This window comes from Palaemon carinicauda, chromosome 42, assembly GCF_036898095.1.
Source record: "Palaemon carinicauda isolate YSFRI2023 chromosome 42, ASM3689809v2, whole genome shotgun sequence".
Lineage (NCBI taxonomy): Eukaryota > Metazoa > Arthropoda > Malacostraca > Decapoda > Palaemonidae > Palaemon > Palaemon carinicauda.
In genome coordinates this window covers 6686431-6714174 of record NC_090766.1, presented here as the reverse complement: position 1 = coordinate 6714174, position 27744 = coordinate 6686431, and the positions used below count along the sequence as shown (strand labels likewise).

Here is a 27744-nt window from a genome sequence, read left to right as displayed (position 1 = left end):
ACCGAAGTTTTTTGGGTTTTTTTATATACCTTGGACTTTGCAGATAAATTTACCATCTCTGGTTACTAAATGTTTTTGATATCCAGACTAATATACTTTATATGCAAGAATGTAATATTCTTTTTAAGTCCACATTTCACTATTTATGTTTTACTTCCCCTTTTTTATACATTTTGTAAGTATACATAAGTAATTGTTTATTTAAAGGAAACTAAAACTTAAGAATAGATACAGGGGAAAGAAATCATAATTATAAAGCAAAATCCTTTACTTGAAACCAACAAGTCTTTGTATTGCATTAAAACGTCTCGTTTTATCTAAAAATGCAACGTACCATTACAAACGATATACTGTACTGTAATCACAAAAATTAAGTCATCTTTCCTTTTTAAGTATGATTAATGGAGTGTCAAGAAGGATGGAGATCCAAGACGGACAGAGTCAAATCAGTGTGAAAGACGGCTGCGTTTGATATTACTTTGCTCTTCTTCACCCTCCTCCTCTTCTTTGCTTTCGTCTTTGGTCCTATGGAGAAATAAAAGAAAAGTGCATTTCTATGGTAAGGAGCAGCACACTATAGATGGCTTGTAAGTACAGTATGCAAGTAACCTTCAAAATTGTACAATAATCAGTTATATTTTTCTGATATTTTACTAAAAATAAAATTATATGAGGAGCTATCAGCAAAAAGTACTTTTTACATTATTTACCTTTTTGATAATTTACAGCTAATTTTTCTATATAATAAGGCCATTCCTAATTAAACAAAAAGGGCAGGACTTTGTGAACAAAAAATCTGAAATTTCTATTAGTCCAGGGTTGCATTTAAGAACGGATTTTACCAAAATATATTACAACTACCCAGATTAAACTGTCTTATGATGTTAAGTCTGGTGACAAGGTTAAATTTTGAATATCTGATGAAGTACCCATCTATAGTCCATTTCTTTTAGCGATGCAGATTTGCGCCGACTCGCAGCGGTGCCCTTTTAGCTCGGAAAAGTTTCCTGATCGCTGATTGGTCGGAAGAGATAATTCTAACCAATCAGCGATCAGGAAAATTTTCCGAGCTAAAAGGGCACCGCTGCGAGTCGGTGCAAATATGCATCGCTAAAAGAAATGGACTATAGTTGAAGTCACATCCAATGTAAAACTAATTTGGCACTTGACAGGAGACTTGCATACTTATAGAAGACTTAAGAATACATAAGGACACAGTTTGTCAGCGGTTTATCTTTTTTCATATTTCATCTCTTCATAGTTAGGATGATGATGATGGTGATGCAACTCCTTCATTTCAAGAGTTAGCTTTCTAAAAATAAGCCACAGGACTTGAGTCGCACTTAGACCAGGGGAAATCCAAGACTTTCATGACACAGACGAGCTAGATTAAACATAGCGATAAACGCAATAATGACGTATACCTTTACTGCACAGTATATTCAAGCATTCTCAAGGTTCAGGTTTATATTGCAAAAATTACTTTACCCATGTTTTACTTTTTGAGGGTTCACTTGGCTGGTTGGTTCAAGATTAGTCTTAGTGCTAGACATGGGGTCTCAATGTATCAGACCATAGCAAAAGGAGGTCTACCAGTCGCGAAAAGACTCCCCTTAACTAAGCCTGAAAGCCATTAACAGACACCTTCAGTAATCGATGGCATAAATGCAACATTTGTTATCAACAGATTTCCTATAAATTATTGTTCTCTCAACTCTTTATTGCACATACAGTGGTACGCCATTGACTTGTACACCTTTCAGTAACTAAAATATCTCAGAATAGTTAACATATCATCAAGGAATCCATCGGCAAACTCATACTTGAAAAACTACATCTCTACCATTATTTTTTACTAAATTTATTGATGATCTAGAAAATCTAAACAAACTTCACCATTAAAAAAAAAAATTCAAAATGTTATTTGTAATTTCCTAGCTATAAAACCAGAATCATTTAAAATAAGACACTTGCATTGAAATATCACTTATTTTAAAGAAAGGATAGTTTAAAATGGCTAACCTGAAACCTAGCTCTTTAACATTTGAGACTAACGCCGAGACATTTTTATTAATATTAAAATTACATCTACAGCTTCCTTCATACTACAGATCCATTTTCTTTTTACATCTCTTTTTTTTCCTTTAATTTAGGTAAGTGCTTCTTTAAGGGCACTCAGAAACATGCAGTGAGCACCAATATAAATAGAAAAAACTTAAAACCAACTGATCGCTTGGAATTAGCTGAAAAAATCAAATAAAAAATAAAATCTCTTGACATTTTAATGAAATGAACCATATCTCGACTGTTATATGCATGTACTGAACTAATTCCTTGTGGATTAGTTATGAATACAATGTAACACATTAGCTTTCATGGAAGTTCTATTTTCTAAATGCGATTTCCTGCAGGCACCTATTTTCAGTCTCACGTCAAGATCTTTATGGGAGATTCAATGATATGAAAAATTCAAGAATAAGTTCTACTTTGACTGAAACCTAGTGAAATTTCTACTTAAGTCATTTTCTTGATTGCTTATATTTACTGAATATGATGACTTGATTTAATAAAACCTTTAACTAACTACCCTTTCTTTTGAAGCTTATTTAGCAAATGAAAATAGGAATACTTGTGATATCTTTCCTGAATATGACGACTTGATTTAATAAAACCTTTAACTAACTACCCTTTCTTTTGAAGCATATTTAGCAAATGATAATAGGAATATATGTGATATCTTTCACAATTTCCATACTAATGAATTCTTTAGTCCCATTAACAATGAATAAATTAATCCCGTCACTACCTGGTTATAAGCAAGCATATTTACGTGAAATTCTTAATATCTCTTTAATGCAAAATACTTTTAATACAAAAAAAAATATAAAAAACTTAAAAAATATGATACATAATTCTTCATCTGCTGAAGGTGAGAAATTACGGTAAACCATTCAAAACCAATACTAACTACCATAGGCTATTATTGTGAATCACCTTACGAACAACCAAGTCCAACTTATACACTTTCATAGTATCTGAAATTCGACAAGGTGAAAATTGAACCCATCAAAGTTCTAAGACTTTGAACAACAGCCAGGTAGGATCAGATGATAAGGAACAGTTGACTACCAAGGTATCACTAAAGTAACTACCAAGGCATCACCAAATTGCTATCAATGGATACAGGGATGCAATAGGAGAGTCAGAAGACTCCAATTTACACAGGTATGAGATTTATGCATCACTCAACTTCTGAGCGAAAAAGACCCGAATCATGGCAGTTATCTGGTGGTGTACGGAAACATCATCCGAAAAATGCAAAGTAACCTGGTGCAGTACTTTCTTATAGCATCCTGCTTTTCCAATTGGGGTTGTAACTTAGCAAATAATAATAATAATGATAACAATAATATTATTAGGAGGAAAATACAAACAATGACATCTGCCAAAATGGGTTTGATCACTATCAAACAGGTGGCTTGACTGTTTCAACTCGAACAATGGCAACCACGCCTTTTAAAAAGTAAGGGCAAGTGATTAGCAAAATAGAAAGTAATGCCAAAAATTTAACATTCTAGAAGTGAATTGAAGGTCTAATCTAAGTCATTGGCCACAAATTTCCAATTGCTACACAATGAATCTGAACTGAACTGTAAGATATAACACAGTTATTCATTACTTTGGAAAAACAATCATCTCGTCAGTTCAGCTTTACAGCTGAAAAATTATTTTACTACTATCATTTAACAAGGATATGTAATGAAAAAATAACGTTCAAAAAGGTCATGCCAAAGGTTTTACCAAAATATGAAATTTTAGAAAGGTTATCAACACTTTAGCTACTGAAAATGTTAAAATCTCTCTGCAAGTGGCTAGTTACACCAACTTAGTGTATGTCTATAAAGCCTCAAGGAAAAAGTTATCTTGTACTAATCTGAAAATGTGCAATGAGGTTTCCATAACGAATTCTTGTGAAAAGCAGTTTTTACCGTTTCAGACTCTCTGCCATCCTTAACAACACAATTTTTCTTTCTCAATCTACTTTGCCCTCCAATCTTAGTACATCTACAGTACTTTGTAAGTGTTGTTCTTGCTTCGTAACTTCCTTTTCACAATCAACATTCATACAATGGATGTTTCCTTTCCAGAGTTCAAAAATATAAGATATATTTCTATTGGATGTTTCCTTTCCAGAGTTCAAAAATATAAGATATTATATTTCTATTCATTGAATTTACGCCTTAGACAACAGCACCGAGGCCAAGAAGACCTTCAGCAATAAAGTGCAACTTGAAGGAAAACTTCAGTTGCAACCTGAAGTTAAATCTTAAAGAGGCCGGAAGATGGGAAATTGGAATGGAAGTAAACCAGAAGGTCAAGAGAATGAATGAGACAGAGATGTTGGGATTCTGTACACTCTTTAGTAATCTCTAGTGTACACAGTGATGTGCAGTACAGTACATTGATAGGACTAACTCGTTATGATGTCCATAATCCATAAAACCTTTCCACTAATCTTTGTCCTGCTTTCATAATTATGATTCTGGTTGATCGTTCCTTTTCAAATAGGACCGATTAAATCAAGTGGTTGTTCATGGTCATCAAATGAACTTGGGAATAACCCTGAAAAACAAGAATAAAAAATGAACTGACCGTCAAGGTTTCTTTTATCTGGTGTTTAAAGGTAGCTCATGAATGGCAGAGGCAAGAGACAGTGACAGTGTTCTAGTAGGAAAATGCCCTAGAGACTGACCATATCCCCACATGATCAGTGCCCAAACTCCTCTCACCACAAGCTAGGATCAGAGAAGGCCAAACAATGGCTGCTGATAACTCACCAGGTATTCCTACGGGCTCGCCCAAACCCGTCATCCTTAGCTCACAATGATGGTGAGGTTGCAAAAACTATAAAAAAAACTATCGAATTTGAGTGGGACTTGATTACCTGTCCAACAGAATGCCATGCAATGACGTTTCCAAAAGGCCACCGCCTTTTCCTCATTTTGCCATACATCCCACAATCCCATTTTCCAATCACCATCATCAGTGCTAATCTCAGCTGCTGAAAACTCTTTTCTTGGTTCATCATGAACTTGGATACAAAGCCAGCAACTGGTGTTACACAATAAGCATCCAAGCAAGAGGCAATTCGCCAAGAACTGGCAGCAACTTTGATCTGAAATACTTTGATTCAATTGACCCTGTTCCACCCTGTGTATCATTGGAGCCTATATATCTTACATCCATGCTTCAACCCGTTTCTGCCAGCACATGCCAAACTGCCAATACCTAAGGCAAAATGATCTATAGATCAAATGAATGTAGACAGAAAAACAGAATAAAGTGAAAAATTGTGAGCTGCTCCCATATGCCATTAACTGGCACCTAATACAGTATTACCTGTTTATTTAATTTGAATAAATAATTACTAATAAAATGTGCACAAACTCATATGGAACCAGCCTGAGACATTCAACTAAAATAAACACAACTCTAATAACCAAGCAAAGGAATAAACAATGAAATGGAAAAACATTTTGGTCGTGAAATTTCAAGATGTTCCAATTACTTTGGATACATCCAGACATAACTGAATTTAATAAATTAAAACTGGTTTGAAAATTATCAAAGCATGCACACTCAAAGATGAAAGTCCTGAAACAGTACAGCCGAGAGAAAATTTCATAGAAGGCTGTAATTGATTTTTAATTTCATTTTCTAAACTTAGACAAAATCAAAATGACTGAGAATACTGTTTTCTTCTATTGCAAGATTGTATCTGGATTTCTTCCCGCTACAAAATAATGAAACCTACGACAAAATTCTTCATTAAAAAAGTCTTGCAATGAAAACAAAATAAAATGTTGAAGTATGGTATCTTGAAACAACTCAAACATGCTGAAAAAGAATAATAATCTAAAGTTGAAAAGAAATACAATATAAATTTTCACGTACTTAACCAAACGTGCTCGGCATACTAATATGTTATTAAATTATCACAGGTAACTAAAAATATGCCAGATATGCAACGAACACTAAAATCCTCAAATAAAAAATATCAAAGTTTACATGTGGGATTCCCCATTGATATTTGAACAGAGCTAAGTTACTGAGCAATCTATTTGGAATCCAGAACGCTACATTATCCTGCCTTAGCACTCGTCAGAAAAAGTTTGCCTTAAGTAAGGGCCTGGCCTTGATTACCCTACATGGAATAAAAAAGAAGATAAGCATAAATCACACACAAATACATCAAGGTACACAATCGCACCTTCCTGCATAATTCCTCGTGAACACTATGAACATGCATTTCATAAAATTATAAAAGCTGCAACAGAATCTCAATGAAAATATTTAAACGATTGAAGCATTTTCGCTCAAGTTTACCTAGTAGTGCATCAACATGACTTTAAGAATTATTACATCATTAATTGCTGATCAAGCTAAATAAAATGTTGATAATCATGATAAATTGTTTATCATCATAGACTTCTTTCCTGTGTGATTACTGATGTATGTAAAATCAATAATCACTTGTACATTACTGTCATATATTCTTATATGAAATGCATCAAAATCATCTCTTATTCAGTAAGTATATCATAACGCACTACTTTTTTATGTAACAAGGTTTACTCCAAGTGCTTAGGCAGAATTATACTGGCCTCAATGAAATATACATTTTCATACATTCTGCTTTTGTAAATTAAGTACTTAAAGGTACGTACTGGTTGTTGGGTACTTCAGCATGTAATGAAAATTGAAAAAAAAAAAAATTTCAGCGGGTGCATCCCTACAACAGACTACAAAATTTTGTATAATTCTTTTTTTTCCTCCAATCTTTCCTTAACTTTGGACATATTATTTTTCGTTGTTAAAAGGTGAATGAAATAAAAAGCATTAGATTTCCTTATCTATTTCATACATACAGTGCAATAAACTAAAAGAAGCACCCTCCTGTTGGTCAACATATTCAGTGATATTAATATAAATGGACACGAAAAGTCAATGAAATAAATAGCCAAAGGTTGAACACTAGATTAAGGAGGGTGATGTTGATAATTATAAAATATACAGGAGGAAAGAAAAGATGTTTATATAACAATATAATATGAACTGGAATGAAATAAGAGAATATGAGACAGAATTAAGATTAACAAAATACATCAAGCTGTCATTCTGAGCACTTCACAGCGCAGGGGGGACCTGCCCCCATCTGAAGCACCGACCCTTCCCTTACAAAAATTAATACTGAATACAGTTCTTATTGAAGCAACCTATATTATGAAGTATTCAACTATAACTTACAAGAAGATACTCATGAAGCATATTTATTTTTATGATTCAGGGATAAAACGAATTGCTGTTACCAAGAAGTGTCAAATAATACTGCTTTTCTTGGGGGTACCTAGCTGCTTTTCATAAGGCAATGCTAGACCTCGAGGGGAGAATGAACGCTCAAATTACGTACTGTCAACATGTAGCTGATGCAAGGGTGGTCATACCATTGAAAAAAACGATACTCAGATACTAAGACAGGGCAGAACAGCACCTTATTTTTTGGCATCTATAATGGGAAAACTAACCTTAATACCCATATTTTAAGAATGGTAAAAAAACTTAATGTAAAAAATTATTTAACTAAAGTTTTTAGACAAAAAATACATAACCATTGGAGAATAATCTATCGAATATAACAATGAAAAAACGTCCCTCTAAGGCCGGTAAGATTCAAGTTAGCAACGAAGTATACTGTACCTAGGGAGAAAAAAATTATAATGCTCTTTCGCAAACATCAAAGGATTAAATAATCTTTTTTACTGTTATTTTACTAAGTAGTATTTGTGCCAACATGGGTTTTTGCTTTGGAATTCCTAATCAATCCTGACTGATCATTGATTTACAAATCCTGGCAGACTGCATTACCCGTTTATCAAAACCTACATTGAACGAGTAGCAACAAAAAGTAGAACAATATTTCAAGTTGAAATTGCAACCGAAAACTAACAGGGGTACCATTCTGAATAAGACCCTGGTGACATAAAAACAACTTGAATAATTTTCAAGGAATGCACTCAATGTAAACATAGTTGTGCTATTTCCCACTACCAAAGACACTTCTATTTAATAATACTAGGGCAGCCACATACTGTACAAGGATAAGAATAAGATTCAACTGTTTCGCCAACGGATAAATTTTACCTAGATAATACTGTAGCATTAATCCTACGAATCAATTATGCGCTACTGTGATAAAGCAATAATGTTGGATTTTCCTAATTTTCATATCAAAACTAAATAGAAATCACCTTAACTATTTAGCACCTCAAGAGACCACGAGTGGAAGCAGCAGTCAATCATCTTGTTCGAGACAATCAATCTCCAATTATTCAAGTATCTCCCATCACTTTCCCTAATGATACCATCTGGTGTTAAATAACACAAAATTATATTTGCTCTAGTTCCACTTATTTGCTCTACAATGGGTCGAAAAAACAATAAATCTTTTTCCGAAGTAGGAAACCAATCTTTAAATTTAAATATATAATCAATTTTCAAATCAGTTTATTCTAACCTACTATTTCTGTTAGAGAAACTTGGACATATATAACCTAAAGCACCACTGCGTTAACCTAATTCAGTGGAATTAGCTTCTTTTCTCGGATGACTGCTCTATTCCTTATAGAAAATGTACTAATTAAACAGATAGTACAATATTTCTACAAATAGCCTAAAAGTCACACTTTAAAAATTCATTATGAGGTAATGTGGTCCTTCATAAATAATTTCAGCATTCTTTACTGGTACTGACACCTTAGATAGTTACCGAGCATGTTAACACCATTAGAGTACACGCAAATCTTTAAAATCTTTTACATAATCTGTTTAGACAACAGAGAAAGATGATCTGAAGTCAAATATCAGATTAGAATACAAATATCATATATTATATTTGTAGAATAATGGTTTCTGATCTATGAAAAAGAATGGTTTCACAGATATCGGGGCAAGGTTATATAAAAGAAAAAGAATTGCTTTACAAATAATACTACAGCAAGAGATAATTGATCACAAGTAATCTGTAGGGAAACATCAGCTAGCGATAGAATGGACGTTTCATAATCTTCGTATGAAACACTCGGGCGACTTAAATCCCCATTTACTCATACTTGCAATAAAATGCTTGAATTAAGCCACTTACGTTTTAATTTCCCTTAGTCTAAATGACTACATAAGGGGGTCGACAAAGGTGGTGGAAATATCAAAGAAAGTGCAGGAAGGGAGGCTGAGATGGTATGGACACCTGATGAGGAGAGATGAGGACCACGTTGGGAGACATACTATGGAGATGAAGGTTCAGGGAAGAAGAAGAAGAGGGAGACCAACAAAGAGATGGAGGGACTGTGTGAGAGGAGACTTACAGGAGAAGGGGATTGATGAGGCAGAAGCGCAGAATAGAAAAAGATGGAAACAGCTCATCCGCAACGACGACCCCATATAAAAATGGGAACCAGCTGGGAAGAAGAAGAGTCTAAAGGCAACGATGACTCGACAAACAAAAACCATTCCAAAAGAAAAGCCAAAGATTCCTGTCGCAGTAATTTTCCTAGTACCATCGGGCAACATCATCTGTCAGCTCTTAGCTCCTATGAAATGTGATGAGCATTCATACACTGCCCAACATGTTGATCGCATGGGAAGTCGAATGAAAAGAAAATTAAAATTTAGTATCTCATTTGATAATCCTGAAGCCATGTAGACTTCTAGTTTTACCTAGGCATTTGTGTGCCACCATTTATGAGTACTAGTGCTTTACAATGACTTGTTCCTATTCACATGGATTTCCATGTAATGGTTCTGTCCACTGCTAGTCATGGTAGACCTGGAGCCTACCCTGACCTTGTCAATGATCACCCTTGGGATTGTGCCCGTCCTTGATCACCCTACAGTTTACTGCAAGAGAAGCCTCCTTGTCATTTTTCTATTACTTGATATCTGAAATAGACCGAGAGGACGACCAAGAGATACATGGGTGAAAACCTTCAAGAAAGCAAATAGAGGCGAGACATTTCAGCAGCTGGCACAGATGGCATTAGATAGGAGTCTCTGGAGAGAATGGCGATATCAGATGCAGGACCCAACCCGGAGAATTCCGGACGGGATTTAGTGAGTGAGTGAGTGATATCTGCTCGAACTGGCTTGCAAGTAATAGTTTCGCTTTTGGCTTAATCTTTGCTGGTTTTTCTTCATACTATCTATGAACAATCATCTGTAAAATTCTAAGTTGACTCAGTCATCTGTTCCTAAATAACTTCGGCATTCCAAACAATATTACTAGTCACTCCAGGTCCCTCGGGTGGTCACCAAGAGATATGAAATTTGCAAAATTGGTCCTTTTGTCATAATGGTATATGAAACTTTTCATGGTTTCCATATTCAGTCTTTGATGAAACCACTATAGTTGTTTTTATATGAAGCCTGAAGAAGCTTCAGTGGACATAAAAACAGTAACAGGTCGCAATTAGCTCAAAAAGGTCACTAGAGTGAGGGAGAAAGTCAAAGTGCTGTTACTCAAAACATTCTCAGAGGAATTAAAAAACTTATATGCACTTGATTGAATGTCTGTACACTAACATCAGCTGATATGGTTAGAAGGTAAACACACCTAATATAAAGTTGCTTCCATCCCCAATTACAAATCAAGAACAATAGTTAAGATTCATCCGGATAGCAAGGTTGGTAGCGTCGCGGATTTCTATTACAGAGGTCCCGAGTTCGGTCCCCGCCGTGGACGCGAATACCGTGAGACCTTCTACCGGGGGTACTTCCAGGGTGGCACCTGGGGGGGAGGTTAGAGGGGACTAGTGATAGTCCCTGCTGGCTAATGGTCGCCCGAGGAGAACGATGTAAATCGTCTCAGTGGAGACCTAAAACCCGCAACTTTAACTTTTAAATAGAAAACAGAGGGATTTGCAGAGCAAGGGTACGTCCTTCCAAGTTATCCATAGTGTTCTTAATGTGTTGTAATCTCTTGTACATGTAACATGTACAATGAATTACTATTGCTGATTACATCATTTGTAAAAGGAAACTGCATCATACTGTAACACTGAACTGGACAAATTGATAAGTACTGAAAAGTGAAAATAAGCAATTTGTTCAGTAGCATAGTTTACCAGAAAACTCAATGGTAGACCAAAAAATCCTAATATTTTCCTATTCTTTCATTTTGAGAGTGGTTGAAGATTTTCCGAAACTGCCCAAAAAACGACAAATAAATACTTTCAACGTCTGCTCCAGAATAGTCCATACCCAGAGGGAGGAAAGTGATGGGAGTTAGGTAAGTCTAAAATTGATTAAGGCACTGATATAACTGACAAACACTTTGAGCAATTCTCAATAGGAATTTTGCGAGAAATTTAATGTGAACATATGAAGAATATGAGATAACGCTAAATTTTAATGATACAAAAACCTTGTTTTTCATATGAATTCATTCTCATGGTCAGACCACATTTGCAGTTTCTCCCCAGACCCAACAATTTTGTCTACCAGACGGATGAAATGAGTTCACACATAAGTGACCTGTAACTATATGTATGAACAGAAAATCATCTCTGTTCATGTACAGTAGTCTGGATAGAAATTGGGTGGAAGAACCTGGGGGTAAAGGAACTGGAATGACCCTAATGATTCATTTGCCAGAAGTCGAGAATGTCCTGAACTGATTAAGTTCAGAGAGATGAATTTGAGACCCTTTTGTCTTATATGCCCTAGAAAGACAGATCTGATAACTAACCAACCTGTGAATTAAAGACGACAATTAGGGTGGTTAGCCCCACCTTTACTATCAGGAGGTGCAAGTGTCTTCTCCTATTGTCTGGTAGACAAGACTGTAGAGTTTGGGGCAATTGAAAACTGAATGTTGGTTGGTTATTACTAAGGTTCCAATGTGACAAACACCTAATCAAAGGACATTAACAATTTAAAATGGCAAAACTTGTGCTGAATTATATCACTCTAGTTTAAAATACAAACTCAAAAAGAAGAACAAAACTAAAGTGCAAATATACAGCTGACCTCTTTCTTTAAATTATAATTGGAGATACCATCTAGGGCACAATATTAACCTAATGAACCTTTATAGGGACAATGTATCACTACCTAAAGTTAATCAACTTTAAAATTTTTTTTGTAAAATTATAACTTACGAACCAAGCTAACAAACACGTGGTATTATGGTCTTACTACTCCCCCTATCCCCGTGAGTAAAACTGAACCAGAGTTGCAATCGTGGATGAGAGTGCAATCTTACCTACACAACCACACTTTTCCAAGGTTATGACACTCTTGCTCCAGCTACAAAATTTTCAATTCTATACAAGCAAACAAGCTTCATGAATTTCTCTAGAGGTTGCCCATAATACATAGGTGGGGTCTTCAATGGAAAGGTCATCAAAATAAATAAATAGGAGTAAAAAAAAAGTTATATACTTCCTGTAAACTCAACAGATCATTGACAGTACTGAAGACTTTTACTCATAAAAACTGTACAGTAAAATAACTTAGCTATCAATCACTACTGTATATTAAATGACTAAAAATCAATTCTACTGTCCACTACTAGACATAGGTAATACAACAATAATAATATACTGACAATGAGTGAATATATAAATAGAAAAATAAATTTCCTTACCACATTACAATTATAAAGAGCCATGACACTTTTTATCTAACGTAGCTACCTTATGTAGGAATATTGCAATACCTTATGTAGGAATATTACAATACTTAATGTAGTAATATTGCAATACTTTGCCACTTCTAAATAGTATTAAAAGTTGTACCATTTCAAATAAAATATTGAATTTTCTCCAAACCCCTCACTGCTGCCACTAAAAATAGGACACAGGAGATTCTATGCAACAAACAATACCATATAAACAGATGTATTACATGACCCATGGAATCTACACATTTTCAAAACCCAAACTCAACAACTGGGTCATCTAACAGCAGGCAATGAAATACTATATAAGTGCTACCCCATAATTTGTATGCGATGTAAATATAATGCCAGAGGTAGCGTCTCACTTGGGATTTTACTATTGGAACGTATGTACGTACGTCTATATACATAAAACTTGAACCCTTGGTCTGTGAAATTTATACACCAGTCTTCTCGATACCAATTTCATCTCTTTGGCAGAGACCCTTCCGTTCCACACTTGAAACGTGGTACCTTCGGATTATCATCTATATGGAGGGGGGGGTGGGTGGGGGGTTCTGGGTGAATGTTGCCAAATATAATGTAAAAATGTGCTGTATATAAAATGGACTCGAATGCATCGACTACCTACGCTGGAATCTACGAAGGCATAGAAACATGCATTCATAATTATACACTCAATGAGCTTTGAAAAAATATACCTCTAAGAACAAAATATCAGATAAAAGAGCTCTTGACTTTCACTCGGGGAGAAACACTCAGCTTCACAACTACAGCACAGCATGTTACTTCTTTACGAACACAGCGCAACAGAAAGGGCCAGACACGGAGGTTTCACAATATGCAATCAAAGACAGGCAATTACGCAGCATAAAGTAAGCAAAAGGCAATAGATATACCAAAAGATGAAAGAATTCTCAAAGCTGATAAGTAAATAAAAAATTATTTTAAGGCTAAGAGATAAAATGTCTATCTTCATCTCATCTGGATGTCTGCAAACATGATACAAAGATTTGCATTTTTCATCAAGGCAGGATTTTCAATACTTTGATGGACTTTTGAAATGGAGCTGCTGGGCTTAAAGGCAAATCAAGCTGTAGTATCAAAATTAATGACTTCACGTTATGTAAACTAAAATATTTTTTTTTTTTTAGGCAATACCAATCAAAATTGCAAGCTTTCTACCAATACAACAGTTTGATACACACTCCCATGCATTACACAAATGCATCAGTCATCCATCAGCTCTCCAAAAAAAGAACAGGACGGTCAAAATCAGGAGGAAATAAAAAGGGACTCTCCTCTATTCCTACAAAATGCACTGGGACTCCCTAAAAAAAAACATGACCAATACAATACACAACCTCATTCATGACATAAAATGTCAAATCTCTTATCCGCTCCAAAAAATTATAGCCCAACTGGCTATAAAAAAAATCCTTTATCCCCTTTGAGCTAAAGCAAAATTAACAATTGAAAACATACAAAACCCTCCCAAATACCTTGCAATTGTACTCTGCTAACAGGTGATATTCTGACAAAAACTTGTCTCAAAAATAAATAAAAAATTTGAATTCTGCAAATCCTAGGAACACATTTTACCATGACATGATTTCCTATTATGCCAGCTGGTTCCATCATAATTTTGAAAAATTAAAAAAAAAAGTTAGGTACAGTAAGCTAAAATCCCTTGCTGCTGAAACTAGAGAAAATCATTACTATAGTAGAATGTTTGCATGCTGCCAAATGATAACCAGAGGAAAATTAATAAGATGTATAGGGATGCACCGTAAGCTGGTTTAGTTCATCTGCCACTTTGCCAGTCACAATCACAGTTACCAGTGAGCGGCATTCCATGTGAACAAATTGCTTCTCAAGAGCAAATTAATGCACAAGTACACAACTCCAGGTACCACCAGAAAGGGTACAAATATATTCATGAATTGTTCCACAGTACCATTTGATAAAAGTAATAATATTGACTACTTGGGGTAAACTGTGATACACAATAACATTGGGGCTAAGGAAATTACAGAAATTTGTGATTGAAAAAATAACGTCTACAATTTGAGCCTTTCAATTCCTCAATGTACCGAAGGGCATACTGACTTTTCAAGCTTAAAACAATCTTATTAGGAATGACCGAAATATTTATGCAACTCTGACTAATTGTGCTCTGAAGTTAAAATATAAAAATTATTTACTTCAAGATAACTTAAGAGGAAATGGCAAAAGAAAATAGATATGAAAATAATGCTTGCCTAGCAAATCATTAATAATTAGATGAGTGAAGAGAGCAGGCAATGAAAATGAAAACACTACTACAAAGACTTACTGATGAATACAGACTGAACATCAACAATAACAAAATTCTTAAACTCCTATTCTTCAACATCAACACTCGCTACCGGGAAAGAAAAATTCAACCGTAAGCACGTTCTCCCCATACTTACTTAGTCAGAATAGGGGACACTTTAAACGTAATTACAATGAATTGCCAACATAATAACATTTAAAGAAAATCAAGTTACACACATCATACTTTTCCGGTTTATATCATATTACCTTGACTAAAATATTCATCGTTCTACTAAATAAATAAACATAATACTATACCACAATATATGAATTTCAAGGTGCTGCTAAGCATGGAAAAGAATAAACAAAAGAGACAAAAGCTGGTTTACTTTACTAGTCAATCTCACCTCGAAGCATTTAAACTGTTTTCTCACCGGGAACTAGCGTGACTACCGAGACGTAATATTTTTAACTTTGAAAACATAATATTCAAGCTTTAAAAAGATATAGAAAGCATCACTTCACATGCACAAAAAAGAGAGAGAGAGAGAGAGAGAGAGAGAGAGAGAGAGAGAGAGAGAGAGAGAGAGAGAGAGAGAGAGAGAGAGAGAGAGAGAGAGATTTTCACTAATAAATTTGGTAAAAATTCAAAGGTACTTCATAATCACGTTATTACGTAGCTCCTGACAGCATTGGATTCATACTAAGTTCCATACGGTTTTTCTTGGATATGAAAAACTTGTAAAATGCTATAAGATTTTAAAAGTTTTTGAATTATAAAATAGTTTATCAATAACTACAGCAGAAATTCAGGAGTTATACTGTGTACGCGCACACATCATTTTACTCATTCTGTTAAGTTGAGGCGTCTACATACGTTCCTTTATTTTTTTCTCTTATTTTCGCTGACTCTCGAAAGCTTCCAAAACTTGGATTGAGCCACAATCTCAGCCATGAAGCAACAACAGAAGACTGTCAATGTATCTTTAAAAAAGTTGTATTCGCAATGCAATGCAAAGTCAATAGAAATCTGCTGGGCCATTTTTTTTCCCAGTGGTACATTCCTACTTGCAACTTGTTAGTTTCTGGCAATACTTTAATGCGAATGACGTACTTACATACTTGCAGATATGCAATCCAATCAGGAAAGTGCACATTTCATAGAACTGCAAACAATAGGCCCAACACAATTAGACAAACACCCGAGAGATGAAATCACAACATTGAAAATTAAACCAGTCCATGAAAGTAGTGGAATTTATACTCAAAAGGTGGATCAATTAAAAAATAATACTTTCTAAAAATGCAACATAAAGAACACTGTAACTGGTGGTTCTGTTTCAGTGAGGTGGTCTGGAAAAATGTCACATTATATTAAAATCCTATTTTGATTATACATAAATCCACAGCACTACAGTTACCTACAATAAGTTATTTATAACTTTTACTTATATATACAATGGAATCTTTGCCTAAAAATCCCTGAAGTATTACCAACAGATATAAGGGAAACAGAGTGAGTAGCAACCCGCGGTTGCATAACCCAGTGACCTGCGTCATGCCTTTCGAGATCCCAAGGCATAGAAAATCTTAAAAACTTATTTAAGTAGCACCTGGCAGTCATGTTTACACAAATAATCCATGGATGTTTCCTATCCAAAGGAGGATAAATTTGCAACTTTTAGCGGTTACCACTAAAAGAGCCATTGAGCACACTACCCATTAAGCATTTAAAATTATTTTTGTTGAAAATTAGGTCTTACTCAGTTTTCAAATGCAGCATACTTTTTTTTTTATCTCATTCTCCTTGAAATGAAAGGGACATTTCTTCGCAAACACAGACATAACAGAGTACAGCCATTTTTTTTTTCTGGAACAAAAATTCACTTCCGAACTCATCGAATCCTTTAACTTGGTTAGCTATTTAACAAGCTGCATCGCCACAGCATACCCGTACACACACAGTAATATCAAAAGTTCGTGCCAAAATATATGCTTCATTTAAAAGCCTTTTAGGAATCTTAATGTGATATAAATATGTAAATTTTAGGTCCTTATCTATATTACTAGGAGTATTATTATAAGCTTATAATAATCTTATAACTTTAACTATTTATTAATGTCATACTTCAGATTAAATAATGTAAAACCTGTCCAGCTAATCATAATCCCAAAACCTTTAAAAAGGAAATATTCAAAAGTGCAAAACAGTAATTTCTGGTGGGATAAATTCTGAAACTGGCCTCCTATTTTAACGCACTCTATAAGCTACGCAATAAATGAAAAAGACCTTCTTAACCTACATGACACAGCTATAAAGATTATACCAACAAAGTAGCACAAAGTGCATGTTTTGCCCGAGTCTCTAAACTTAACGAATTAATTCATCTATGGATTGTTTGCGATTCAAGTACCTCTAAGAGATGTTTAGGTTTTCAAGTCAGTAACCTTCCAAATCTGAAAAAGCAAAACGCAGTTTTCACTTGACACGTCCGGGGTAGTATCCCGGAGAATTAAGATGGGCAACACCTGTCTCGGCTTTTCTATCAAAATTTGAAACCTGTTCTCCAAGCCTAACAAATCTAGAAAAAAGCAAATTTCGATATTTACTTGATAAAATCCAGCAATAAAAACTCCGAAATTCTAGTTTCTTTTCTTTCTTTTTTTCAAAGAATCAGAAGAGCATATATAAATACTCGTCTCGAGAATGTCATTTGCTTCTCTGTTTTTTTCAAAGGCTAAGTGATATTTAGCAGATCTGAAGGCACACGCATGACACTTTCAACATTGAAGCACAGCTATAAACCTCATTTTGTAAATAATTTCTTCTTCCTTTCCCCCAGCTTTTCTGGATTATAAGGTGCTGATCTCAAGTTACTGAGTGACATTAAATGTCTAGGTGTACTAGAATATATATGTGTACATGTGTAAATAAGTGTGTGATTATTGGCACATAAAAACTCAAATATCCTTCCCTATACACAGGAAAAAGGGAAGGCTGTCATCTTAAATACATACTGGAATTTTGATTCTGTATTTTGTAAGTTTTCTTTATCCCTCCAAAAATAGATGACAAAATTGGAACAGGGAACAACACAGCACAGTCGAAGTGTCATTGAGCACTACCAGCTGGGATAGAATCTTATTTTATCCGAGCTTTTAGTTATACAAAGAATATCCAGTACAAGTACCGAGTTAGGCAGCAATAGGGCACATTATATTAATGCTATGAGTGATGAATAAATGTGACATGCTTAATTCTCGCTTTTCGTTAGGCTACGTCAAATAAAACCAAACTAATTATGCTTTCAATAATTAAATGGCTCTTACGCATTACCTCTGTTTGAGGGTCTGAGAGGCAGACCTTCAATTAAGAGATTCAATGCTATGCAAGTCAAGGAGCAAATCAAAGGAATTCAAACTCACAATTCCTCATAAACATAGGGGCTCCTTTCTCTGCTTAAAGAATCTTTACTTTCCTACACATTACACAATGCATGTGAAATTTACTTTCTTTTTCTATACACAGACCATGAAATGGCAAAACTCTTGCTATTAAATGCTCGTATTAAGGTAGAACAAAAATGACAGCACTCAGAAGCCCTATCAGTCATACCGCAACCACTTAAACAATACTGTACACAAATGATCTTCCTAATCGGGTAATTAAATCAGTATTCCAAACTTGCAGCAAATATTTTTATGCTGAACAGGCTGACTAAGTCTTTTTATAGTTTACATATGAAATATCTGTTTTGATATTGTTAATGTTTTTAAAAATATTTAATTTTAGTTGTTCATTACTTCATATATCGTTTATTTATTTCCTCATTTCCTTTCCTCACTGGACTATTTATTCCTGTTAGAGCCCTTGGGCTTATAGCATCTTGCTTTTCCAACTAGGGTTGTAGCTTAGCTAATAATAATAATAATAATTTCTATTTAACAGGGGACTGAAAAACTGGATGAAACTTGAGAAGATGGAAGAGAATCATCAGAAATCAAGTGAGGAACACAACGGTGATTTTGCATCGTTACCTAATTACAATCTCTTAACCATTGCTAACATTACTTTTTAATCCGATTGCTGATGCTAATATTACAAGAACAAATGTCCCTAGCCAATTTATTTGTCATTAAACATAATTAATCTTATTCTGTAGAAGTTTTTGGCATTTCGAGCAAAGTTCTAAATGACAATGCACATTCTGAAGACATTAGAAGAATCAAAAAGGCCCAATTAAAAACCTAGAGAATTGTTAGGATAAGCAGCTACACCATTTCAATAAGGATCCATTCTGCTACTTTCTAGACAGGCAACCATCACACGAACATCGAAAAGAGAGTGCGTGGATGAAAATACCATCAACGGTGAACTGAATAACATTCTTTTCCTTATCGGGTGACATCTTACTATAGTAGTGCAGCGCTTAGGATTTTAATGCAATAAATTGAATTAAAACCCTTATACATTAGACACTATCATGATACAATTTTCAGCATCAATGCCATTAATCTACTGAATATGACCTTCATAGTCAACCTGGCAACATATGACCCTAACACATCTAAACTCATATCTAGCATCTAAAAGATGTGAGCATCAGCATCTGCACTTATATTAATTTAGCTTCATCTTTGTGTTACAAGCTATCACCAATTTGGTAGGGGACTTCAGAAAAATGCAGCATAAGTCTAGATGCAAGCAGAATTACATACAGTATATTTGTAGCTACTGTACTTTATAAAATACGATCAAACTAAAAGACATAGTGCTTAAAAAACAACAATGGTTAACTTGCAAATCACAGTACTGTTAAAAAAAAAAAGACTATCTCTAACCCAGGAAGTTAACTACCAAATCAGTTATATTAAAAACTGGCCTCTTTAAATCAGAAAAAAAAATCTAGAAACAGTAAACTAGCACCCCGAATCTGTAAAATGAGTCCTGTACAGTAACCAATCTTTATCAAGTTTATGCTTGCATCTTTCGTTCCTGCATTGGCTTGCATCGCCTCCTCCAAATTTGATACTTATCAATAAATTCCTGATGATTATCTCACCTCCATATTCAAATCTGACTTGTATCTTGCTGGTTTTGTACCTTACTGTTCAATTAGCCATTTGTTTTTATTCTTCAAGTCCCCTGCTGTCTCTTTAAGCAGCTTCAATATGTGCAGTATACAAAATAATGAATTAGCTTCAGCCTGTTAAATTGTTAATTTACCAATTGTGATTAATGATATTTAGCAGAAAGAAAAACAGTTCTTTACTCCCAAATTTGAATTACTGGTCAGTTCTTTACATTTAGTAGTGCAGAAAAAAAAGTGGACTTGAAAATTCTCATCTCGTCTTCAGAAATCTAACCTCAATTGTTCCTTTTTTAGAAACCTTACAAACACCCATTTAATTCTAGTTGCTTCTGAGCGTCATTTTTATTCTTACCTCTTCACATTCTTCTAAAAGTCACTATCTTCGCTACACACACACTTCAAAGACAAACACCGTACCATTATGTATGATATCAGTTGATATGAAGGAGAAATTGAGTACAGGACATCTACAAATGTGTGTGATTATGTATCTTTCGGAAAAAAGTAACCCCACAGGATTGAACGTATGCTGCATATATAAGCAAAAATTGTGTATGTTTCATATATTAAATTTATCATATAAGTAAGAATGGGAAAAAATAAGTTTCGCATATGTTGAATGTGTAGATTCGATAATAAGCAATGCCAATTAATTTAAAACTTTGAAATTGTTGATTAAAAACATTATTTACCTAATGATACTCCGAAAAAAAAATTGTTGATTCCAATACTATTTAAAGCCAGTGGAATTAATCATACAGGGTGTCCACAAAATCTGGGTACATAGAAAATTTCACTATTTTATTTATTAATGTTATTTTTCATGTCCAGATCGAATGATAGCCCTATCTAAAAAAAAAAAATAATAATAATTTCCATCATTTTCAATGCATAACTTGATGCTATTTCCAAAATTCAGGAGAACTCGATTGAATAGGTCTACAGAACCAATTATGGTGGAAAAGGTAAAATTTTCCCTGAAGTTCTTCTTTGGACAGGAAAAATAACATAGATAAATTTGTGACATTTCCCATGTACCCAGACTTTGTGGACACCCTGTAGTTGGCAGTGGGTTATTGGCAAAGGAAAGAACGTTCTAAATGATATTAACCTTTGGGGAGAGATTAATATCCATAAATAAATATGTTGAAGTATACTTGCTTGTGTGTGTATATATGTGTACCTTGTTGTATACTGTATTAGCATACAAAAATTAGAAATAATATATATGTAATGAATATTCATACATAAATATAGGCTACCCCCATTAACTATACAGTTATCGTCATTAGTAAAAAATAGATATCCTACACAGTGCAAAAATAAGTCCTAAGCCAAGAGTAAAAGTTTAGCTTTATAAAACTGAAAATATAATAGCTCTGTTTTAAGCCCCTACTCCTCTCCCATACTCGATATATCTCCAAATACAACACAATTCTACATGCGAACAGTGGAGCGAGATTAATTCTGCGAGCCCCTAAATCAGATACAATTCTTTGAAGGATTATCTAAAGGCGAGAAAATGGTGCGCCATCACCAATATTGGCTAACCACATCGACTAACAGGGCCAGCGTCAGGGAAAAGAATTTTGACGGTCACTAAAATCTATGCAATTTCCAAAGAAAGACAAAATGACCAAAGTAACAGGTAAACAGGAAAAATGGAAGAGCAGAAAAAAATGAATGACAGAGTAGAAGAATATGCCACAACTTACTAAAAGGTTCTCTAAGCGTAAGATTATTGACAAAGGTAAGACCCCTTAAAGTTGGGGCATCAAGTTACTGAAATATTCCAAAAGCTTTCTGACAGGGTCATTGAAATTCTTAATAAAAGTTGAGCATATTAAGCCCGTGGACTTTAAACTGTTAAGTAATACCACATGCCTAAACTTCACATAAAAGAACTAGTTTTTGAAAAAGTGTGCGTGGCCAGACTTCCCTACTAGATCATCACTTCACACTAACTGAAAAGGTCTCAAAATTAGTTTTCTCGCATTTTGCGGATTAATAAAAGTCTCTTAATGTTTTAAAAACTATACCTTTCAATCGCGATCTTTTTAATCCAAAATGTCAATGGTATAGTGAATTAATTCCACATAAAGTTCACAGATTGGCAACTATCAATTCAATGCTTCGCCCATTTCTAACTATGAACACCGAATTCTAACCGAATATAATTAAGTTCACACAGATTTCCAACCATGAATATAATAAAGTTTACCAATTTCCAACTTAGAATCTGATTATGGATATTGCATTCAATAAATCAATGCAAAATAGAACTATGTATGAAAGATAAGTTAGTTTTTAATCCTCCAAAAATATGATACTAACACAAAATCACACGGTCATGTAGGAAAGAAACTCTGATCAATTATAAAATGCATTCACCACATCAAGCCTTATAAGGATTTTTCGCTCTTAAGTTGTGTGTTACCTTTTGCAAGTTAGCAAGAAGAGTTTTTTTTGCATTTGTTGAAGAATTAGTAATGTTACTCCACTGGATAAATGTGTTTGTGGTAGCTCTATCCCTGCTAATCTGATCACTGTCCAATTTAAATAACTTCGACAAAGTTTTTTAACGTCTTGGCAAAACGTCTAAAGAGGTATGCTGAAGGTAATAATCTATTCCTTAGTTTGCAATTTGGCTTTTGCAAAGGCCTGGGAGTATGTGATGGCTATCTAACATTTTCCAAATGCAAAAATCCCTTGATTGTGGTGAGGATGTTCACAAGAATGGCCTTGATTTTAGTATTGCCTTTAACATTGTTAATCATTAAGCCCTTGTTTCCAATCTCAATCTAAAATTTTGAGTAATCGATTGCAAAGAGTTGTTGTTGATGGGTACTATAGTGAGTACAGGAATGTGATATCAGGTGTTCCTCAGGATAGTGTTCTTGGACCATTACTTTTCATAGTACTGTATATAAACATTGTGTGGTTTGGTCTAGAAAACAAGTTTATTACATGTGCACATGATGAAACTCTGCCTGAAAAGTTGGTGAATTCCTTAACAAGGATCTAGATAAAATTAGTGCATGGCGCAAACTATGGGGCATGAAGTTGAATCCTAATAAAACTTAAACCAAGATTGTAAGTAGGTCGAGAACAGTGGCTCCCAAACATCCAGATCTCTGCAGTGATAATGTTTCTTTTACAACATACAACTCAAGAAACACATTCGGTCTGTTTCTTCTGTAACTACAAGAAATTGGCTTACTGAGAAAGTTCTTTAAGATTTTCATTGATCAATCTACCATGAAGAAATTTTTTAATTCTTTCATTTTACCTTGCTTTGAGCACTGTTCTCCTGTGTGGACTTTAGTTACTGACTGTCATCAGAATTTGTTAAACGAAAACTTGCGGTCTATTAAACCTCTGTCACCATCATTCAGGTAGTTCTTTATGCATGTAGCATATGTATTTCTTTTATAATTCTGATTATTCTTTGCATTCAGATCTTCCCAGACTACTATTCTTCAAGTAGTACTAAGTATGCAGTCTTTCTTGCCTTTTCCATTATAAAGCTCAATACTACACAGTATGCTTGAAGTTTTACTCCAGCTATGACCAGATTGTGAAATCATTTTCATAATCAGTCACTTGAATTGGTGGAACTTCATAAGTTCAAAAATACATTGAATGTTTTCTATGTTGAACATTCTGGCATGAGTCTCTTCATAGTTTATATCTAACAATATATATTTCAACATTACTAATCTTCATCTTTTATATACTTTATTCAAAACTTCTCATAAGAGTTTATTCATTTCCTTTTCTTACTGGGCTACTTTCCCTCTTGGAGTCTTAGAGCTTATGGCATCCTGCTTTTCAAACTAGGATTGTAGCTTAGCTAGTAATAATAGTAATAATCATAATAATAATGTTACTAGCTTTTCCAGATATGAAAACATTTGTTCACAGGGATATTCTTTCATAGGTAACACCTTATTGGCGAGTACCAGATGGGTACAAGAACAGGTTCGGTTAAATCTAAATGTCGTATTGTACTCGAGAAGGTTCACTAGTTATTTGATAGACTATGATAAACAGCGATCGATAAAGGATTTCAAATATAAAAAATAATAAAGGATGAAGTAATCGAGAAAACTATGTCCTCATATCCAATAATACTTATAAAAAAAGAAAAATCTGAGGGTTAAGCCTAGGGAAAAAAGAGTAGGAGCTAAGTAAGCAATGCCTTTTTATTTAAACTAAGAAGCTGATGAAATGTTTATTAAAAAAAGAGAGAGAGAGAGAGAGAGAGAGAGAGAGAGAGAGAGAGAGAGAGAGAGAGAGAGAGAGAAAGATTTACTAATATGAGAGTCAGTTAGTCATACTTCAACAGAAGCTACAAGAGGCCTCTCAAATCAAAATGAAATGTATGTAAACGTAGAAACTGGTAAACCTTAGTTGGTCATGCTATGGGATTTTCTTCTTTATGCGACATTAAACCTCTGGTGAACTTATTAGCATCAAACATCACATGTTGACTCGCTGTGTATTTCTATGAAGCAGATTCCAACCCTCCTGTCCAACCACTACATATAAATAAACCCTGGATCCTTTGTCTGTATAACTGCACACCTTTACTTAAGGGGAATGTGAATGGCTAAAAACTTATTGCTTATTTTCCCTCAAGATATAGCAGCAAGCACCAAGAAATGTATTCATAACCTACGAGGGTGCAATGAGAGCTTTCTCTGGGCTACAGAAGTTAAAGGGAGGTGAATGACTACTAATATGCACTTTATAAAAACGTTACTGAGCTGGTACTGTATTTTCATTGATGCAATGATCTGTGATTACTATAATTATAAAGATAAAACACCAGAGAAAGTTTCCAAAATAATAATCTACTGCACAAAACGTGTGTCTTGCTATCGGAACTATGAACTATAAAAATTATAAAAATACTGGGTAAAATTTCTTCAATAACTATTCCAGTTCGATGGGGGTAGCCTATAAAATACATACGAATAAGAATTAAAGATATATATATGTGTATGTATATAACAGTGGGTTTGTTACTATTATATATAAATATTATGGAAGGCAAATGGCACATACAAACATACATAGGTGCATGAAAGAGTGAACATACGTTGATAATAGCACATACATATGCATACATATAAAGAATAAATATTGAAATTTGCTCCTGTACACCTACAGTAAATGCTCATATTATAAAGCATTGTATCTGCAAATACATAAACGATTATCAATGTAACTGTTATACACTATAGGTAAATTTACAAATTTGTATACATGGATGAGCTGTATATGCATGGATAAATACATTAGACATATACAAACATCTGTACACTTATACAGTATAGTATTCCTTGTTAATTAAAATGGTATTTTTAGCAATAAAAACTAAAAATATTTCACTTGAACCCAAAACCATTTGTACGTGTATTGTTCAATTCACAAATTGTTTTGATCAGCGGATAACGCAGACCTCAAAGAATGCACGCATCAATGCCTTTAAAAAACCTGTATTGAAAAATACAAGAAAAATACAGGAGGAAAAATGCAGATTTCAGATTAAAAAAAATCTAGACTGTAAAGCTCGGCGCTGGAGTTGGGGAGGACAGTCACAGCGGGAGAAGTTCAGACCTAACCCAGTATCATTTCCTACCGAATACATATAACACCTTATATGTATGCATTTGTGCTGCGTATATATGTTCACATGTACACGCTTAAATATTTGTACATATGTGTGCATGTACATCTGCATTAATAGCATAAATTACCATCTCTATAAGTGATTTATATTGGGAAAAAAGCATAAGCCAATCACTAATTATTCAAAAGTTATTGGCTTACTTGCTGGTTAAAATAATTGCCTGATTACTTCCCATACGTAAACATTTAATCAAAACATATCCCTCTCGCTAAATACTGTATAAAATATATCGTGTAACTTTCGGTAGCCTGTACACGAAAACAAGAGTATAGTATGCGTTGCATGCATTACTTTATGTGTATGCCAATAAGATATGGTATATAAGTGATTATAAACTGCATGTATATAATAAAGATTGCAATCATTCCTCAGTATGCAAAACTGAATATTAATAAAAAAGGGATTTTGACGAAGGAAAAATCTATTTCTGGGGAGAGACCTGTGACGCCCGGTGAAAAGGTCCTTCTTGACACTTTTCTGATATAAATCTTCCAAATATACCAGAGAAAGATAAAAGCATGGAATGCAGAGGTTACTACCCTCGCGCGAGCACCTTGTGGGTGTCGTGTATACATCAGGGGCGTGTGAAAACCACTATTCACAGGCTGTCTTCCATTTAGATAATTCCTTCATCAAAGGGAAGGGCCGTAACAAAGGCCCTAGAAACCACACTTGGACCACGCCACCGTCACCTAACACGAGCGCCTTCTAGGACATCCTTCTGTTTTGGACTTGCTATCTACACTGAATATTAAAGATCACAGGTCTAGAATTAAAAAGTATTCCACAATTTAGTATTCAGTACTGAATTCTCATACAGTCAGGTACTTTCATATCATTTTCTGCATTACCTAACATTTACTTTACAGCGTTGCCAATTATTTGACCCTAAATTCAAAAAGCACAAATTAGTAATCTGTTGCGATCATTAACTTATAAACGAAACATCTTGCTTTTATTTTTAAGTGAAGAACTTATTCATAAGCAATCCAATTGCCTATCAGGACTATGCTATGTGTCGGAGTCAATTAAGATCTATATTGCTCGCCTAATAAGATTAAATTTCTTCAACAATAAATTATAATAAATTATAAATGTATATATAAAAATTTCAAATTTTTCCTTAAAATAAATCATACCGATCAATTTTCCACCGAATATTTTGTTGACGTAAGTCGATAAACGATTTAAACAGTATCAGACCGGGACATCGCATTTCAATCTAGTTTTCTTCTTCTTTCCCGTTATGCTTACATTAAGAGGTCAGTTGCCTGATGCAGCCTTTCCAATGACTTCTATCAAAGGGATATTCTTCCCATAAACCTCTTCTCTCCATATCATCCTTCACCCTATCTTGCCATCTTATTCTCAGCCTCCCTCTTCACCTTCTTCCCATAACATCTCAATCTAGTCTATGCAACCTATTTATGATTCTGAACTTCAAGATAATATCTATTTATGATTCTGAACTTCAAGATAATATTGTTTGACAGGTGAAATCTGGGTGTTGAATGTTACCGACACACCATTACTTGACAGTCAAAGGACTATTTTTCTCTTCTCTTTCCAATGACTTCTATCAAAGGCATACACTTCCAATAAACCTCTTCTCTCCATATCATCCTTCACCCTATCTTGCCATCTTATTCTCAGCCTCCCTCTTCTTCCCCTAACATCTCAATCTAGTCTATGCAACCTATTTATGATTCTGAACTTCAAGATAATATTGTTTGACAGGTGAAATCTGGGTGTTGAATGTTACTGACACACCATTACTTAAGAGTCAAAGGACTATTTTTCTCTTCACAGAACATTGTGTGGTCATTGTCTGAAGAACACTGCAAACTGAAATATTTCAAAATTAAAGAATATTTCCGGATACAATGATGTTCTCATGACAACTTAACCCTTTGGCACTTATG

At 34.4% G+C, this 27744-nt stretch overlaps 1 protein-coding gene across 1 annotated transcript in view; it reads right to left on the bottom strand.

Annotated features, from left to right (window-relative positions):
- Positions 1–252: 252 nt before the first annotated feature.
- LOC137632789 (tyrosine-protein phosphatase non-receptor type 2-like) overlaps positions 253–27744 on the bottom strand; it is a 63303-nt gene continuing 35811 nt past the window's right edge. Inside the window, exon 10 of the mRNA XM_068364876.1 lies at positions 253–525. Coding sequence (XP_068220977.1) covers positions 447–525 — 79 coding nt within the window. The 3' untranslated portion in view covers positions 253–446. The remainder of the gene's footprint in view (positions 526–27744) is intronic.